This window comes from Aptenodytes patagonicus, chromosome 13 (genome assembly GCF_965638725.1).
Source record: "Aptenodytes patagonicus chromosome 13, bAptPat1.pri.cur, whole genome shotgun sequence".
Taxonomy (NCBI): domain Eukaryota; kingdom Metazoa; phylum Chordata; class Aves; order Sphenisciformes; family Spheniscidae; genus Aptenodytes; species Aptenodytes patagonicus.
In genome coordinates this window covers 12703544-12722240 of record NC_134961.1, presented here as the reverse complement: position 1 = coordinate 12722240, position 18697 = coordinate 12703544, and the positions used below count along the sequence as shown (strand labels likewise).

General features: G+C 43.2%; 1 protein-coding gene across 6 annotated transcripts in view; it reads left to right on the top strand.

Annotated features, from left to right (window-relative positions):
- The first annotated feature begins 1545 nt into the window (after positions 1 to 1545).
- The window catches only part of EEF2K (eukaryotic elongation factor 2 kinase), a 36081-nt gene continuing 18929 nt past the window's right edge, over positions 1546 to 18697 (top strand). For 2 of the 6 annotated variants that reach the window (XM_076350531.1, XM_076350527.1), the window contains exons 1-6: positions 1546 to 1623; positions 9216 to 9485; positions 11333 to 11383; positions 13209 to 13309; positions 14894 to 14954; positions 15817 to 15854. In XM_076350531.1, coding sequence (XP_076206646.1) covers positions 9240 to 9485; positions 11333 to 11383; positions 13209 to 13309; positions 14894 to 14954; positions 15817 to 15854 — 497 coding nt within the window. In that variant the 5' untranslated portion in view covers positions 1546 to 1623; positions 9216 to 9239. Of the gene's footprint in view, positions 1624 to 1933; positions 2179 to 2562; positions 2669 to 9215; positions 9486 to 11332; positions 11384 to 13208; positions 13310 to 14893; positions 14955 to 15816; positions 15855 to 18697 lie in introns of those variants that run through there. The other 4 variants (XM_076350528.1, XM_076350529.1, XM_076350530.1 and 1 more) reach the window with 4 other exon arrangements.

The following is an 18697-nucleotide window of genomic DNA, read 5'->3' as shown; positions in this document are numbered from 1 at the left end:
GCCCGCAGAATGAGAAATGGAGAGACGCACATTCTGGTGCTGACGGTGCAAAAGTGCTCAGTTTTCAATAGTTGTTAATATTTACAACAGTGATTGGCAGCTGGGAGATGAATAGGACCTCAGAGGTCTTCTGCACAATCCACAAACGTTGTAAATGTGTTTAATTTGAGCTTAAACTCTGCAGGAATTTGAGGCTACCCAGAAATGTGCGGGGGCTCAGTCAAATCTCTGCTTTACATTCTCAAACAAGGGCTGCACCCTCAGCATAGTGCTGGAAATAGCTGCCAAAATCACAGGTACCCTCAAATCGCAGGCGGCGTTCCTGCACACACATGCTGCTCCCTCCAGTCCCCAAGCTAAGATACAGTTTAATTTATGTAAGTAATGGTGGTTGCAGGCGGATGTTCCTGGCAGAGTCAGAGCATCTGCTCTGTGTGTTAATTAAATATTAGTAATCTTCTTCCTGAAGATTCTCTCAGCACTAGCATTGCAGCAGCGTTTCTCTCTGTGTTGCCCTCCTCTTTGGAGAGCACAGGGATTGTGCATTCTTCTGTCTGTGATGCCACAAGAGACCGTCTGTCCGTCACGAAGGACATACTCACATCTTCCAGTCTCCGTTTTGTAATCCCTACTCACAGTAAAAAGCACTAATGAGGATTATTTACATGAATAAGAGATTCAACAACAGTGAAAGTGATGGACTCTTTGCAAGCTGCCAAGTAATACAATTAAGCCAGAACCTATTTACACTAATTTCCATGTAACCCATGAAAGGATGTTTTGTTTAAATTTTCCACAAACTCTAGCTTAAGGAAAAGCTTAAACGTAGGCATTTTCAACCCAGAAAGCCAACATTTTAGGAAGAAAGCAAATGTAGGTGATTTGAAGAAATCTGAAGCCTTTGGGACTCAAAATCTGGTGTGTACTTCTGCCATTTCGCATGGGGAAATGGAGCACTGTGCAATTTAATTTAGCTGGAAAGGCCAATCTGAAGCGCACGGAGCCCCCATAGGCCCCACAGCCACTGCCTATGTCTGCTCCCTGCCTTCCCCCTGGGCTGGGGTCCTCGGAGGGGCTGCCGTGCAGTGGGCCCTTCCCGTGGGAGCACCTGCCCCAGGAAAACCACCTTTTGGCTCCAAACCCAAAGGAAGCAGAAATGAAAGGAAACTCGGATGCCACTCCTGTGAGCAGTGCTCAGGAGACCTGGCTTTGTGCGGGTTTCCAGCACAGCCACTTTCCCTCCTGCTCCCTCTCCCTCGGGATTCCCCCGTCTCTAACACCTAACAGCGGTAATCGGGGGTTTTCTCCTCGAATTTTCAACGTTTTTCTCACAGGAATAAAGCGTCTGGGAGGCTCCCGGCCTCAGCTCGGTGGAAGGCTACCAGCGGGTCGCGGGGTGGCCGCGCGGCCGCTGAGGCGAGCCCGAAGCACCACGCGTTCGCGCCGTAGGCGGGAAGGCGGCGCCCGGCGGCAGCGCAGGACGGGGGAGGTGGCTCCGCTGCCCGCCTCCCCTCAGCCAGGGCGGCTGCGCGCCCTCCTGCCGTGGGCTGGGTGGCGGCGGCGCGGTGGCAGCTGGATCGGTCTGCATCGGCCGGGGCGGCGGGTCTGGGCTGCACTAACCCGGTAGGTGCCTTCGCGGTGCGGGGGCCGACACCGGCGGGGGGTCGGGCCCGCGAAAGCTGTCGCCAGGCTGCTCGCGGGGCGGAGGGCGGAATGGGCGGTTTTAATTACAGAAAATGGTGAACAGCTTGGCGATTAGAGCCTGTAAAAGGCCGGCGGCCAAGCCGTGAGCTTCTGCGGTGACCTAAAAATAACCTGATATTTTTGTATTGGGCAACACTCCCGCATTTACGCCTGGAGATAATAGTTTCATCCACACATGTTTCCAGGATAGTGCAATTAATTTTAGGGCACGCCCAGTTTAAAAGTCCCGAAATCCTGTTTCTAACTGTAGAACAGCCCAAGAGGAGGATGGTGCTGGTGTGTGTGGAGTGGACGGCGGGGCAGAAGCCGCCTGCCTGTGGACCGCAGGCGGGTGAAGGGCTAGCTGAGTACATGGTGACAGCCTGTAATGGTCTCTAGGACTGTTGATGTTTGGATAATTTTTCAAATGCCTCAATATGCATAAAGCATGGGGTTGATTAACAAGGTGGAGTACTGAGCAAATGCTTACAAAAAGTAAGTGATAGTTAATTGTTCAGTGTATTTAAAGCCAGTTGAAACAACGGAGCTATTAAAATGGCGATGGAAGGACATTTTAAAGTTCTCTTGAAAGTTCCTTTTCTGTCCTTTTTTTACCCTTGTGTTTTGGCTACCACTAATATAGTATTTGTTTGCGTGTTTGGCAGAAGGGTGGACTTGACTCAGAAGGGTCATTTCTGTGCTTTATTGCTTGCAACTCTAAAAGCCATTTGCATGTTTGAAACCGCAGTGTGTTTCCTTGCACAGGCTTTTGAGTCCCAAACGCTTCGTATTCTGAGCTGGCACAAACTCTCCCATTCGCTTCATGAATTTTGCATCATTGCTCTCTAACACTCTGACTAATGCAATGCATTATCCCAGCTGTGCTTGCAGACAAACTGGATGTGATTTGTGCCACGGTGTTTGCAGTAGTGATGCACTGGAAGGAACCTGAAGTAAACACTTCTCGTTAGAAGATCTGTACTTGGTAAGAACAGATTTGTCAAAGGTAGCCAGTGAGTTGAGACATTTCTGGGTTTTCTAATCTTGTTTTTCATCAGAGCTGTTACCTTGACTCACTAAAACTGTTTTTTTGCCAGTGCATGGTGCAGATGAGACTAGATGTTTGCTTCACAAGGGTTGGTTGGGTGCTTGGAAAGTGCAGTAGTTCTGTAACATGCTACAGGATGTTAATGTAGCAGTGGGGTTGTTCTGGACCATGTTATGTAGCTTTTTATCTGTAGTTCATGAAGATGATAACAATACGTTGTAAGGTGCACAGCCTGTATAGTTGCTTAGGTTAAATTTCAAATCTGTATTTTAAAAGAATGTTAATCTGAAAAAAGTGATTTCTCTCTTAAAAGAAAAAACTGCTTGTTACTGTTACAGGTATTCTGCTAGATGGCTTTAGCTGATGTGGTATTAAACCAAAAGGGATTTAGTATTATACCAGGGAGAAGGAGGTCGTTCTTGCTTTAATGCTTCTTTGCAGAGAAGGTAGGATGACTTCCTCTGTTCTAGGGCAGTTCCTGTTCCCCTGTCCTGTGCTAAAGTGGTGCAGAGGGCTGTGTCTGAGCTGAAACAGCCACAAAGAAGTAGCTGGAGATGCTCCAGTTGTCCCTTCTTTTGCTGACTAGAGTAGAGCATTCCTATCACTCAGCTCTTTGGGATGCATTAAGGCAGGTTTCAATGCTGAGGCAGCTGTGGGGGTCTTTCTCAAGGTCTTGCCAAACCAGGAGTGTTTCATAACAACAGACACCCTACAAGAAACAAGTCATGTTTTACCAGCACTGTGATGTGAATTTTCCCCTCTGTTTATCTGTGTTTGCATATGCACTGTGCTTGGCAACATAGTGGATTGTCCTTGCAACTCACCTGCCCCTCCTGGTGTTGTGGCTCTTGGATATAAAAGCAAGAGAGAGAAAAATACTTCAGACAGGCATTGGAAAAGCCAAAAAAATTTGAGATTTGAGTAGATTTAATAACTGACTGTATTTCAGATTATCTTCATTTTGAATCACATAGTACAAGGTTGATTAAAAATATGGAATACATTTTCAAAGTAGATTGGAGTGGGTAGCTTAAATTACAGGTTGTATGATAATGCAGGCTAGGTTCTGTGCAGCCTGACTCTCTTTGCTGCTTAGCCCTAGGAAGGCTTCTGTAGTGGATGTTAAAGACTAAATGACGAAAACGTAGCAGCAATAGAAGCGGGGGTTCCTAGATAGCACGGCTTTATGCCATGATGCAGAAGCACAGAATATAAGCCTTGGGATGAAGCTCAGGCTTTTTTATAGGGCTTTTGGTCAAATAAAATGTGAGGTTTAGAGCAGTGTTTGTGGAGTGTAAAAGTTTGGTTATTGAATTCTGTTTTAAAGAGCATGTTACGTGAGGCTGTTTTTTAGTAAATACACTTCCAAAGTAAACACCACAAGTCCTTTACAAGAAGTACGGTTCCAAGAAAAACTGACAGAGTTTTATAAACACAATTAGCTTTAAATACGAACTGATTTGTGTGATGATGTTCCATTTACAGAGTAAGTCACAGAAATCATGAATGTTTGCAATCACTGCTGCATAAACCTGCATTCCTGTTGCTGCTGCTTCTTGGACGGTCTCAGACCTGATGGATCTGCTGATGTGTATTTGACTGCAATAATAGAAATGAGCGCAGGACAGCAGTTGTGGATAATGAGGCTAGTCCAGAGCTACAGTATATCCTGGAGTTAGTCCCGTACTTGAAGCATCATTTTACATCTGCTGTTTGTGTGTGCTGACAAGCAGTAGAGGTTAATGTTCTCAAATACTCGTTAGACCCTAGCAAGACGATTGCAGTAAAAATGGTAGTGGCAACTGAGGATACCTTCCCCTTCCAGTTATGCGCTACTGCCTCTTTCCACAAATGATGGCTGTCACGTGGTCTTCGCTAGAAGAGCAGATTATATGAATGCTCCAAAGCTGCTTCAGTGCGAAGTCAGATGAGTTGGCTCAGACCTCCTTCAGCAGTGGTTCTATAGCTGATGCTGCCTGATGCAGGTGGAGTTCTCATGTTACCTGTGTTGCTAGCTGAGCTGTGGGAATGCTACCGCTGTCAGAAAGGCAGTAACCAACAACGTAATGCTGCTGGTGAAAGCTGCCATACATTAAGGCGCTGTTTCTGTGGTGACCATCTTCTCAGTAGCTGTGGTGTAAGGTCTGCAGCTATGAATACTGCTGTAGGAGTGTATTTATCTGGAACTATTTCATGGAGAAAGTAAGTTGAATATGCACAGAGCTGAAGAATAACAGTGAAGCAAAGCTGAAAACCTTGTTTTATAATTGTCTTTTTAGGTTAGCTGGGTGAAAATTGGTGATTTAGCTGGTTGGGTGAGGTTCAGATGATACTTCCGTTAGATGGATGTTGGGAAGGAAGGGTGATACATAATATCGAGAACAAATTAAGTGCAATATTCTGTAAGCTCAAATCGTTGTTTTCAGGGATCCAGGACCAAAAGGATTTTAAGCTGTATCTCGTGTGCAACAAATCAAGATACGCTGCTTTATGTAGTCTACTTCTGCCCTCTAATCAAGAACAAAACAGGCAGACCTGACCGTAATACATTTACAGTACCCATTTGAAGAGCCAGCAAAATTCACTGCAGTAGGCTTGCCAGCAAATATTTGTTTAAACTCAGCTAAATCTGTGTGAAGATTTGGGTGATTATTTTGCATTCATCTAACCCCTTCCTGTTTTTCATGCAGCAGAGCAATGTGAATAATCAAAGCTAAAATGAGGAGAAAATACTCCCATTAATTTGAGTGGGCCTGGAAGTTTGTGCTTGTGCTACTGGTTTCTGACTGCTTCAAAGAAAATACCCTTATGTGCTGATAGTGGTTTAAGAGTCATGGTGTGGTTTGTAAATCTGCTTTATTATTTTTAAGGAGAAAAATGTACAGTAAAATCAAGCAGTAGCCCAGTCCCTCGTGTGTCTGTCCCTTTCCAGCCATCCCCTGGATGTGCCTACGCTGGCTTTTTGTTCTGATCAGAAAAGCGCTTCTGAAGCGACTCTCCTGATCATCTCAGCTCATTGCACTTTGATTCATGTTGAAAAGCAGTCTCAGAGCTTGCAAACTAAACTCCTTGTGCATGAAATTTAACTGGAGAACATAGCACAGCCACTGGCGGTATCCACTCCCTGAGACCAGAGTAGAGTTAGTCTGAAGTAAATCCCTAAGAGGCGAATGGTGAGAATGACGGACCCTCAACGCAACGGTGCTGCCCTACAGACCAGCCCCCAGTTCACCGCAGTACTTGTGGTGTGGAAGAAACTATGCTGTGTTGATGCCCACTGGGTTCTTGCCCAGGCATTAGATTCTCCTGGTGAGTTTTAATGAGTCAGGTTGTTCTTTGCTGTCAGCTTGGTTGTGATCAGATTTGCTGATTGACCTCAGCATTGAATAAAAATGCAACAGGAAACAGTGGAGTGACCTGGAGAGCTCCAAGCAGGATACAGTCATAGTGGAATCAGTTATATGTTGTTGTATTCTCTGTCCTGGTTTCGGCTGGGATAGAGTTAATTTTCTTCCTAGTAGCTGGTACAGTGCTGAGTTTTGGATTTAGGATGAGAATAATGTTGATAACACACCGATGTTTTAGTTGTTGCTAAGCAGTGCTTACACTAGTCAAGGACTTTTCAGCTTCTCATGCCCTGCCAGTGAGAAGCTGGGAGGGGGCACAGCCAGGACAGCTGACCCAAACTGGCCAGAGGGACATTCCATACCATGTGATGTCATGCTCAGTATGTAAACTGGGGGAAAGCTGGCCGGGGGGGGGGGGGGGGGGGGGGGCGCTGCTCAGGGACTGGCTGGGCATCAGTCAGCGGCTGGTGAGCAGTTGCATTGTGCATCACTTGCTTTGTATATTCTTTTATTACTGTTGTTATTATTATTACTATTTTATTTCAATTATTAAACTGTCTTTATCTCAACCCACGAGTTTTCTCGCTTTTACTCTTCTGATTCTCTCCCCCATCCCACCGGGGCAGGGAGAGTGAGCGAGTGGCTCTGTGGTGCTCAGTTGCCGGCTGACGTTAAACCATGACATCTTGATAGAAGAAACAATTAACAAAAGTGTGTGGCAGAAAGGTCATTTCACTTCAATCTGTGTTCTCTTTAGTGTGGTCTGAGCTTTTGATGTGATTGCGTATTAAAATCATTACAGAAAGTCATTAAGTTTGGCAGAGACAGGTGTTAGAGACTTCAGGAAATTACTCTGAAACCTAGAGTTAGTGCAATTAATGAGAACAGAGTTTCAGAAAATGTCAACTACCAGCAATTAGAAAAACATGTGAAGAGGGATGGATTATTGTTCTGTAAGGTTTCTTTGCTCTTTGAAGCAGCTGGTGTTAGATGAATCATGGACCTGTTCCACTTTGGCTGTTCATACCTTCCTCAATAGTTAGAAGCCTCCATAGACATGTACTTGATCGTGTGAGCGGGCTCAGCAGGAAAAGGACAAGAGTTCAGAGGAAAAAAAGAGCTTTAAGTGCAAGAGTATCCGGGAAATAGCCTGGCAGTGTGGAAAGGGAGCCTGAGCTATAGAGAAGCACTGTGAAGCAAAGGCACCACGCTGAACGGGAGGCAGGGATGCTGGCAGGTAACACCAGTTTCCTGCTCCGGCATGTATCCCTAGCCTTCTGCTTGACAGCATATATTATATACAATGGACTAAAATGAGCCCTTGCACAGAAGGTGCAATGTTACTCTACTCCAGGGGTGTCACGGCCACTTGCCCTCTTGTGTTTCAGAGGCCTCCTTGCTGAAGCTGTGTTGTGGGGTGACTTTATAGGTCTAGAGACTGGCAAACTCTTCTCTCTGAATGTCAGCGCTGGTGTCCTGCCGCCAGTGGCTCTGGACTGTGAAATGCGGAAGAATGGAAACTGTTTGCATCTGTATGGCTGGTCATGTGTGAAAGACACAATACTCGCCTTCCGTAGCCTGGGACTGTAGGAGTTTGTTTCTGTTTGAGTTCTGCTGAATCATCATAAACTGTTTCTTGGGTGGAGGCTGCTGGGCATGTTCTTCTTGTAAGATCTCCAGGGGTGGAACCTGAGCTCCAGGAAAAATACTGCCATGATTCACCTATCTTTTTTTTATAACGCATCTCTATTGCAGCAGTCAGGCTGTGCAGTGTCTGTGCTCTGCCTCCCTGAAACTGGTGTCACTAATTTGGAAAAGTTACAGTAAGATGGGAGGCTTTGCAGAGCTGCAGTTTTGATACCTGTATGGAACTCCTCGTATTGTTTACTCTAACATTGTTTAATGTGTCAGAATGCCTCAGTGAAATACTTACCTAGAATCTCACCTTCTGGGCTTAGAAATAGGATCAGATTTTAATAAAAACCCATGACCTGTCTGCCTCACACTGTTGCTTTTACTTTCAATTTGCTTAGTTTACTTTGGAGCTAGGACCCAGGAGAAGCCAAACCCTACCTATTCTGTTCTCTTAGGATCCAGGAAGCTACTAAAAAGTTGAAATAACCAGTGACAAAATCAAATTTTCTAACCTCTTTGGAAAAGAACTATTAACCAGGGAGAATATTTTTTCCTTTAAGCTCTGTGCTTAAAGCTAACACAGCTCAGAGACTTGATGCTGTTGAGCAGGCTGCCGTATTTGCTGTCTTTGGAGTTGGAAGAGGATTGTTTAGATGGCACAAGACTGGTCCAAAGTGAAATCCCTTCACAGAATGTAAAAGACAGAAGGGTTGAGGTACCCCTTACACATATGTCCTTTTGTCTCTCTAGTCTACTAGTGAGTGCACTTGGGCGGCAGCAGTGGAAAGGCAGGCTTCCTTTCTTGGCCTCTTTTGTACTTTGTCCTTCCGAGGACGTCCTGGGTAGCCTGGGCAACGTGCTTTGCACTTTCAGCAGCATGCTTTGCACTGTGGACCGTTGGCTGTATATGAGCTAAAAGCCAACTTAAATCTTGGCAATGATGGGACAATTTTCTATATTGTCCCAATAATACTCTCTAATTCCTTTGGCTATTAATTTTGTATGCATTATCCTTGAGAAGGCTTGTCCTGAAAAAATTTAAAAACCTGACTGTGGTGTTCAAGGTAAAACTCCCTTGAGTTTCTAAGACCAGTGTTGTGAAACTCAGCATTTCAGATAAGGAAGAAGTAAAACATTCAGAGGAGGAGATAGGAGCGTTAACTATGTCAGCCATAGGTAGCAGGTGGTGTTTGCAGTCCCTCAGATTTTATAGTATTATTCTATACTTGGTTATCTTCTTTTCTCAGTCTTGTAGCAATTTAAAAACTGAGTGCTTTCTGGAAACCCAGATATAGCACTGAGGTGTTCAAAACCACATGTAGGTACTTGGGGATCATTTTTATAGAGACATATGGAAATTATTTTTTTCTGCCAGTGTGCTGACATCAGTTTCGTGCATCATTTGTTCTTTTAATAACAACCCTTTTTTTTTTTTTCTCCCACCCAGCTTCTTCCCACCATTTGCATGTGTGTTGAAATAGTGGCTGTTTTAATCATTGCAGGAGTTAAACCGACCTCCCACAAACATGGCAGATGAGGACCTTATTTTTCGTATGGAAGGGATTGATAATGCTAGATCGACTACAGCGAATTCTGGAAATTATCTTGATGCTGATAGTGATGATGAAGACAATTATTTTATCTGTCCAATAACTGATGATCCAGTTTCTAACAAGTCTGCTAGTATCAAAGTTGACAATTATTATAGCAACTTAGCAAAAACTGAACAGTACAGTTCAAGCTCTTCTCCTAGAAACTCTTTTAGCTTTAAGGTAAGTATTGGCTCCAGCCTTCAATAAGGTTTTGGTTTTGGTTTGCCAACTAAGTAGTTGGCATGAGAGATTCTCTAATTGCTTCATCTCTTGTAACTAACGCTTTTCAGTAAAAAAATGCATCTGTTTTTTCCAGACCTGCAGTTAATTCCATTAAGCAAATAGTCTGACACTGCCATTGAATTGCTTACTGTCCCTTTTAGTTCAGTGGGAGATTTTCATCTACAAAGGCAGCAGATTCCAGGCAAGCAATTCACTGCCATTATGAGCAAACCATTAAAAAAGCAATACGTTGATTGGGAGATTTAAAAGATGATGCTTGTTGTAAGCTAAATCGGGGCCTGGCAGAAGGTATTTTATTATGGATTTTGCCAAGCAGAGTTAACAATCCATAATATTTTTATTTGGACAAATAAAATTGTAAATGACAAAATTGTAATGATAGGTTTTCAGGTTATAGTTCCTTCTTAGGGAGCTTTTAACATGTTGACTCTCATGCTTGGGCATGAAGTGTCACACTGGCAGTAGCTCCTGACAGCGTAGTCAAGTAGTATCTGATTGTTTTAAAATGAACAGCAATCACAGCATTGCAGAGAGGTCAAAGGGGCCATAGTTGGTGCTTCCTTGGCAGTGTGTTCTGTTCCACTCGGCTCCCTTTGCACAGATCAGGCCAGGCAAAGGGACATGAACCCACAGGCAATGGAGCCTCAAGAACGCAAGTGACATTTACTCTGTAGGTTAGATATTCCACATATGTAGCATTTGTGGTAAACTGGCATGTCTCTCAGATTTTGTCTAGACTAGGATTTAATGTGTTTTATTAACACATTTCTTGTTATAAATATTAACATATTATTTATTTAATAGATATTCTAAAATCTTGGTTATGCCTAATGCATGCTTTATTCCTGGAGAGATATCAGATAGTTTATTTCAGTCAGCTAACATATTAAGTAACACGTTCAAAGTGAAACTGTCTTGTCTGCAGTAAGATTTTTACCAAGGCTAGTTAATAGAAACATTAAAAGGTACACATTCCTAAGGAAGGTGAAGAGTAAAAGTTTGGTATAGACAAGGGGACAGATTTTAGCATATGCTATGCTAAGCAAGTTAAGACCTGATAGGGAGCTTAGTCTTCATTTGTGTGTGCATTTTAGCACCATTAAACACTTGCCTCTGGGTTTGCAGCATGAGTTCTGAGTCATGTGGCCTGAGATAAAACTGATAAGGACTTAAGAAACTACAATTATTTCCTCCTTCCTAAGCTATCATGTTGCTTCTGCAGAATATATGTGCCCATGCTTTGGGCTCCACACTTCTAGTTTGGCATTTTAGCTCCTATCACAGATAAAATGCATTGGGTTGAGATGTGGAGCAAGCAAGTCTCCATCTGCTGCTTAAGCTGCAGAAATGGTGACTTCCAACACAGAGCGAAGCAGCCAGCCAGAACTGATAACATCTTAAGCCACCACAGCCTGGTCTGATAAGAGTCCACCTCTCGACCCCAAAGCTAATGGCAGTGTGGGCCATTGATAATGAAATGCAGAGACAGATAGAAGTGTTACTATTAACTCTCTGCCTTTAAACAGGACTCAGCAGTGTTTAATTGGCTAGTTAATAGGCAAGACCGTTTTAACACGTTTTCCAATAAAAAAGTTGCCAACTTACCTCAATAGGTTTGTTCAAAGACGTTCTAAGAATGAACTTAAATTAGGAATATAATTTGAAAAGTGGCTTTTAAGTGGAATTTTTTTTTTCTAATTAACAAAGAGAACAGAGACTCTTTGTCAATCATTTGTCTTACCACATGTATTTTCCTACTTTTATGTTTCTCATGCATCCTTTAGAATGACACACAGCATCGTTCTAAGCACGGCTCTGTGGTTGACCATAGTCGGGTAGGTTAAAAAGAAAATGTGAACACCATATCTAATAGATGCATTAAGATTTTTTTTGTTTTGGTTTTTTTTCCTTTTATGGCCTTTTTTTGTTCATTATTTTATTGTCTGGGAGAACTGCTTGCCTCAGCCCATAAAAGTCATCAAGTCAAAACTAAAAAAGATATCTGTTAAATGAAATAATGCCCATCTTTTGTTCTTTACCGTGAAATATCACTTCTTTTAAAGAACATATCTGTAGTTGTTTCTTCACAGCGTTTCCTACTGTGGACAAGAATAGAATGGATGCAAGACATCTACTTAGTCTGTATGGCAGCCGTATGCCTACAGCAGGAGAAAAATTGCACCGTTAGCACCATTTCCATGAAGTCCAACTTCTGTTTGTTTTAAGATTAGAATACAGCTTTTGTACAAAGCACCTCACAAGAGCAAGCACAAGTAATTAATTTATTTAAATCATTACCTAGCATGGACACAGATCTCCTTTTGGAGAGGGACCCTACTCAAGAACGATTTGACATAGATAATTGACCAAGCAATTCTACTTGTTTCTGTCTCTCCATTTCTTTCATATATATATTCAAGTATGGAAGTTCCCAGGTCCGTATGAAATGTGTATCATCACATGATCTGAGGCAACTTCATTTCCTTATGAAACATGTAGGAAATCTTTCTCAGCGTATCTTTTAAACTTGTTTTATTTATTGTAGTATTGTGTTCATTTTGTGGTTTTATTGTCAGAAAGGGGAGCATTTAAATTGTTTGCAAGGTATGCAGATTTACAGCTGAAATAAAAATAAACATGAACAATTTAAAAGCTCAGCTGCTTCAAAAACTTCTTGATGACATTGCTGACACCAATTTATACTGTATTTTTTTAAAAAGTTTTGACTGAGATTTAAATTTGAAAGGAAGAAAGCCCCAATATTTTAAAAGTTACTGTTTCTGCATACTTGAAATTCAGTCAGAGAGGCAGTAACAAAATCTCAGAGCTCAGTATTTCTTTACTGGCGGGGGTGCAGAGTTGCCTTTTCTCCTGTTCACCTTGCAGAAGGCCTTTGCCACATCACAGGAACATATCTCCAGTTCTCTCGGAACAGTACAATGTAAAAAGAGGGAGATCAAAATGTTAAGAGAAAAGCATCCAAATTGGCTCCTAGAGAGAGACTGTTTATATTCCAGAAAACTCCTTTGATTTTCTTTTTTTTTTTTTTTTTTTTTAACTGTTGACTTGGTGGAGATTGACGTAGCTACTTGTCTGGAATTGTTATAATAATCCATTTTTACAACATTCTAATTTCTTCTTTCTTAAGCTGAGCACAATTTGGGGGCCTTGGGGTTTACAGAACTTCTTTTCTTCGTCCGTATTGCCCTATCGCTAATGGACTTTTTTATGCTTACACTGCCAGCATATGCTGTTCGTTACAAAAAGTTAAAAATCAAAACAGTAAAAGTGAATTAATATCATCTAGGTGTGACTTACCACTATTTGCAGCATATGTTAGAGATATTTGTAAATTACAACAGGTTTTGCAAATTATATTTGGTATATACTAGACCAGATTCTGTTCTCAGTAACTTTATGATGGTGCAAACTGAACCGAAACCTGATGCTTTATATTTCTGAGCTGTGTTTCATTACACTTGAAGCTATAAAATGTCATCGTGGTCTTCTGTACTGCTTGGTCCCTGCTCTGAATAGTGCTTTGGGGGTTTGTGTAGTTGCACGTCTTCATAGCATTAGGATCCTGATGTGCTCTAGAAAATGCCGTTGTTGTGAGTTGCTGCTGATTATAAATAACCTGCCAGTTTGTAACTTCTTCAGGAAACCTGGAAACATGCTATTCAGAAAGCTAAGCACATGCCTGATCCGTGGGCAGAATTTCATCTTGAGGACATTGAGATGGAACAAGCCACTCGTTACAGGTCTGTGGGTCTTTCTGCTTTTAATGCTGATGTTAAACAGAATGTGCTGGTTTATGCAAGGGCCGTGTTTGTGTAGTGCAGAATATGTGTAATTACATGGCTGAAGAACTTTCAGTAATGCCCAAAGTGAGCATGTCTTAACTGAATCTCCCAGGAATATGTAAATACTGCACATCATCAAAAAATAAACCTTTCAGCAAACCAGTGTCACACTCTTTCTCTCTCTCTCCCACCTAAGTAGTATCTGAGTTTCACCATGTAGACAGGAAACAAGGCTGAAAAGTATTTCCTAGTTGATTTATTAATGCCGTAAACTTAATCTAATAAGGAAATGAATCCCAATAAAGAGGCAGCATACTTAGTTTAAATAGTTTAGAAAAAAAAGCAACATAACACTCTGTGCCTTTCCCAAAATATCAGTTTCACTGTTGCCTGTCCATGCAGTATTGCAGCATGTGGCTGGAATTTAAATCCTTATAAAGCCCGGAATAGCTCAGCATGGTGTACGTGCTGAAACTGAGTTTGGCCCTTAAACTATTCTCAGTGCTTTAGCACAGGCTTTGCCAAAACGTTTACCCTACTGACACAGGTTTCTAGGTGGAAGGGGTAGGAGTTAGAGGCCAGTTAATTACCACTTAGTGTCAGTGTTTGGGGAGGCCTCCCTTCCAATCACATAACACTGTCACGCAGCGCTGCTCTTCTCCATAGACTGCATCTGTCCCTGGTCAGCCATACAGTCCTAAAATAGTTGCATATTTTAAAATACAAGTGATAATATTGGTTTAGGGCTACTACCCTATTAAAAAGAGATGGCTCTGATATTCCTATTTCCACCTCCTTTGTCTGCTGCAAACTAGGGTGATACAGAATATATAAGGGGGCATAGGGGGTGTCTGTGTGCATGAAGTACTCGGTGCAGGTTAGGGAAATCGGGCTGGAAACAATCACGTGTTAGTGACTCAACTGCTGTGGTTCTCAATTTGGCTTTTACTGTGTTCGGAGTTAAGGGGGTGGGGAGAAACCACAGTCGTACTGTTTGTATTGCCATAAGGTTGTGCAGAGACTTGCTCCTCCCTTGGTGTAGTGTTGGGCAGTTCTTGGCCCCGCTGCTTTTCACAGCCGCAGCTGGTGCTGCGTTCTGCTCACATCCTCCACAGCCCTGCAGCAAATCCCCAGCCAGAACCAGGTTTATGAAGCCCAGGGTTGGGGGAGACAACCTGTCCAGTGTGTAGGGCTTGGTAAGGCTCTTTCTGCCCCCAGTGTACTGCCTGTGCATCATGGAGGAGATTTAATGTCAAGGCAGATAAAGCCTAATTTGTAGCGTTGCAAAAGTTTAGCTTCTGTAGTGGAATCTGTTCATTGTCAATAGGATTCAGTGTCTCTTCAAAGAGCTATACATATTTCTCCTTTCCTGCCCAAAGTAAGGAGGGCAGGAGTGTGGTGGGAAGACTAGAAGTTTTTGTGTTGAAGTGGCAGCAGCGCTTTTTAGCAGTCAGCTAGAGATAAGGAAGGGTAGGCACTGGGGATGGGAGGATTTGGATTCCCTCTGCATTTTTCTAAGAGGCACATCTCCTGATTTTGCAGGTACAATGCAGTTACTGGGGACTGGGTTGAAGATGAAGTTCTCATCAAGATGGCTTCACAAGTAAGATCATTGTCCTTCATGTTTATTAGCAGCCAAATTTGTCATTTTCTTCCTGTTACTGAATAGTGGCAGCAAGATGTTTTCCTCGTATAGAAGTTTCGAAGTCTCAATGTCATTCTTTTCTCCTACCTCTCTTTTTCCTCGGCTCATCCATTATGTTTTGGTGTCCCAACAGCCTTTTCTCCCCAGAGTAGAGTAGAACATGGAGTCAGCCCTTTCCCATCAGCAGCATGAGACATTTGTTCCTTTCCCAGTGATCTCCCTCCCATTTCCTGCTGGCCTTATCTCCCTGCCTGGCAATAGTCCTTACTATTTTGTGTGCTTCCAAATAACTTCTGTTCTTAGGATGAAAACGGACTGAGTTTTTGGTATGTGAGGGTAGAAGCTACTGTCACTTCCCAATTAAATCATGGGGTTGGTGGTGTGTTGGAATTGCCTTGCTCTGTGCTACTGACGTAGTACCTCGCATCTGGCAAGGTGATGCTCTGTTTGGCACATCCTGTATGGAAGCCTAAATGGGGAGACCATGAGGTCTGTGAAGCCACCCTTCTCTAGGCAGTCACAACAGAGCTGACTCTAAACTGGAGGGAGAATTTAAATAGCTTCTTTAAAAGTCATATCATGTCTACTCCATGGGATATTGAGGGGGGGGCTTATTCCCAGTGTCTTTTCCCCAGATTCCTACTTACACTGCCAGTGGGTTTTCACTTTTCTTTGAGGAGACAGATACTGTATAGAGACTGAGAACTGCTTTCTGCAGGATATAAAGGGGAAAGACATGGTTGAGTCTCTTACTGGATAGAAATTAACTTTGTGGAAATGGCAATGCTGGGTTTTTGTTTTTTCTTTTTCTTTTCCCTAGCCTTTTGGCCGTGGAGCAATGCGAGAGTGTTTCAGAACGTAAGTATCTGCTCGCTTTATCTTTGTTGGCCTCCATGCAGTATTTTCTTCTGTGATGACTGGAATTTCACTTAGGTGTGGTGGAAATTGTATAAAGTGGGGCTCCCCATTAGCTCCCTGCCGTGCCTTTCTAAAAGGCATTAGCTGAGGGGTTTATTCTTGTTTGTGTGACTCCAGCCGCAGCACAGGGAGTGGGGTTCAGAAAGCAGAACATTCTCTTAAGGGAAGCACAAGCAAGTGTGATGCAGGCATTCAGTGAGCTTGCTTTGGAAAGTGTCGTGGTTTAACCTCAGTCAGCAACTGAGCACCACACAGCTGCTTGCTCGCTCCGCCCCCCCCTGTGGGATGGGGGAGAGAATTGGAAGAGTAGAAGTGAGAAAACTCGTGGGTTGAGATAAAAACAGTTTAATAATTGAAATAAAATAATGATAATAATAGTAATGTAATAATGATAATAATAATATACAAAGCAAATGATGCACAATGCAATTGCTCACCACCCGCCGACCGATGCCCAGCCAGTCCCCGAGCAGCAGCCCCCCTGGCCAGCTTTCCCCCAGTTTATGTACTGAGCATGACGTCCCATGGTATGGAATGTCCCTCTGGCCAGTTTGGGTCAGCTGTCCTGGCTGTGCCCCCTCCCGGCTTCTTGTGCGCCTCCAGCCTTCTCAGTCAGTGGAGCATGGGAAGCTGAAAAGTCCTTGACTAGTGTAAGCACTGCTTAGCAACAACTAAAACATCAGTGTGTTATCAACATTATTCTTATACTAAATCCAAAACACAGCACTGTACCAGCTACCAGGAAGGAAATTAACTCTATCCCTGCCGAAACCAGGACAGAAAGTCAAGCCATTGCCTGTACTGGAACTGCAGTGGGATGGATAACATGCAATCATGTCCAGTTCCAGCAAGTATAATCAGCCTATCAATTAGCAATTCATAAATTTATGCTATTTCCACCATCTCTTGGAGGCAAAATACTCATAAAAGTACGGAAGCAGCTACTTTGTTTCTGTGTTCCTAGTGTGCTAAAATCTCATAATTTGATATGAGGCCGTAGGTGTGTGCAGCCTGAAGGCCAATTTGAGGCCTATAGTTAGGCAGAGAAAAGGGGAAAGAATAGTTGGATGGTGCAATCTCAACTCAGAAAGCCTCCCTCGGTAAAGAAGGTTATCCTCCCAGGGTATACTTCGGATCATGTGTCCCAGAATAATCCTGTTCTGAGTAAGGCAGAGCTTGAATACTGACAGTTACTTCTTCCAGAAGGGTAAAGTGTGGGGGAAGACAAGAGGAGGAACTTTTCTTTCCTCAGAGAGTGTTAGCAAATATGGTTGCAGGCATCAGCATCTAGCTATAAATCAGTTTGTGCTAGAAGAGTACCCCACCCTTTCCAGGCTCTGGAAATGAATGTTTCCTGGAAAATGTGCGTGTTTAAGGCCGCTCCCCGCTCTTTTCAACTGCAGAATCCAGAGAAATTGCATTTCATGTCTGGTTTCACTTCTGGAAAGAGAGAAACTCCTGAATGACAAAACGTGTTTTGAACTTGAGGAAAAACAGGGAAAAGTCACCCCTCAGTCCTCCTGTTTGGCATTGTTTCAGTATCAGTTCATGCTGGTGGCTCTGTTCTTGCAAAGCCAGATAGAGACAGCAGTGAATGAAGCCTAGGAAGTAACAAACCTTAGCCTGCTGACATTGCTGCTGACGTTGCTTTTAGCTCTTGTTTCTGAATGACCAAATTCCCCTTTACAGAATATCTTGAGTAGTACCATAAACATAAATTTATCTTTGCAGCTTTGCCTTAACCTGTTGTACAAAGAAAACATAACTCGTATGTCAGCTTCCTACTCCTGGATTTTCCCTAACTCTGTGGTGCACTGATATTTCCCATCTGGAGCTCTCTTCTAGATTTTTGCAACTCTGCAAGTCTTTAGTCATTACAGTGACAGCATTATCTGCACTTGGCTCAATGACCTTCAGAGAGTGCTGGCTTTGGAAGAGCACGAGCTGGCTTGTTTTATGCAGAGATTTGTTTCTTCAGAGAACTGGAAAGGTTCCAAATCCTGTCCAAAATTCTTATCTCACTTGCTTTTTCCTTCTTCCCAAGGCCTATGTTATAGCGACTGTCTGCCTATCCCTGCAGGAGGACAGACAATCTGGAGTTGCTTTGCCTTTAGAGCATCCCTGTACTTCTGCCTCTGCACTAAGGTCTTGGGAGGGAGAGTGGAAAGGAAGGAGGGGGAGTGCTGCGACTTCGAGTGCTGCTATTTGGTTCTCAAAATGTACAATTTGCCATGGCACCAAGAAGAGCTCGTATAACCATTGTTTGTTACTGAGCAGAATATGAGAACTGCTCGGTAGCCAGCTGTGCCTTACTCTAGATACTCCTCTTTGTACTCCTCCTCCCCCTTCAGACTGGCTTGGCATTGCTGGGGTCTCCAGCAATACCACTGCTGCCACAGTAGGGGGTTTTTATACCTTTTTGCCATCTTCTCTGTTGAATTAAGTTCTTGGGGGGTGGGGGGGGAGAAGTGCTTTCCCCCTTGTGTCCCATATAAATGGATGAGGTTGCTCTAGGAAAGACGACTGTATCTGCTTTGAAATTCTTGATAACAATGGGGTTTTTTTCCCCATTTGACTTGAATGTTGGCATCTTCTGCAACCACTGGGTACCTGCTTAATCCATTTGTTGACAGCCAGCAGATTCTCTGTTGTCAAAGTCCTAAAGTCCTCCCCCCCCCCCCCCCCCCTTTCCCCTGCTCTTGAGAGATCTGTGGATTAAAAATTTACGCATTAACAAAAGTTAAAAGCTACATCATAAGGAGAACTATCATGCAGTTTTCCTT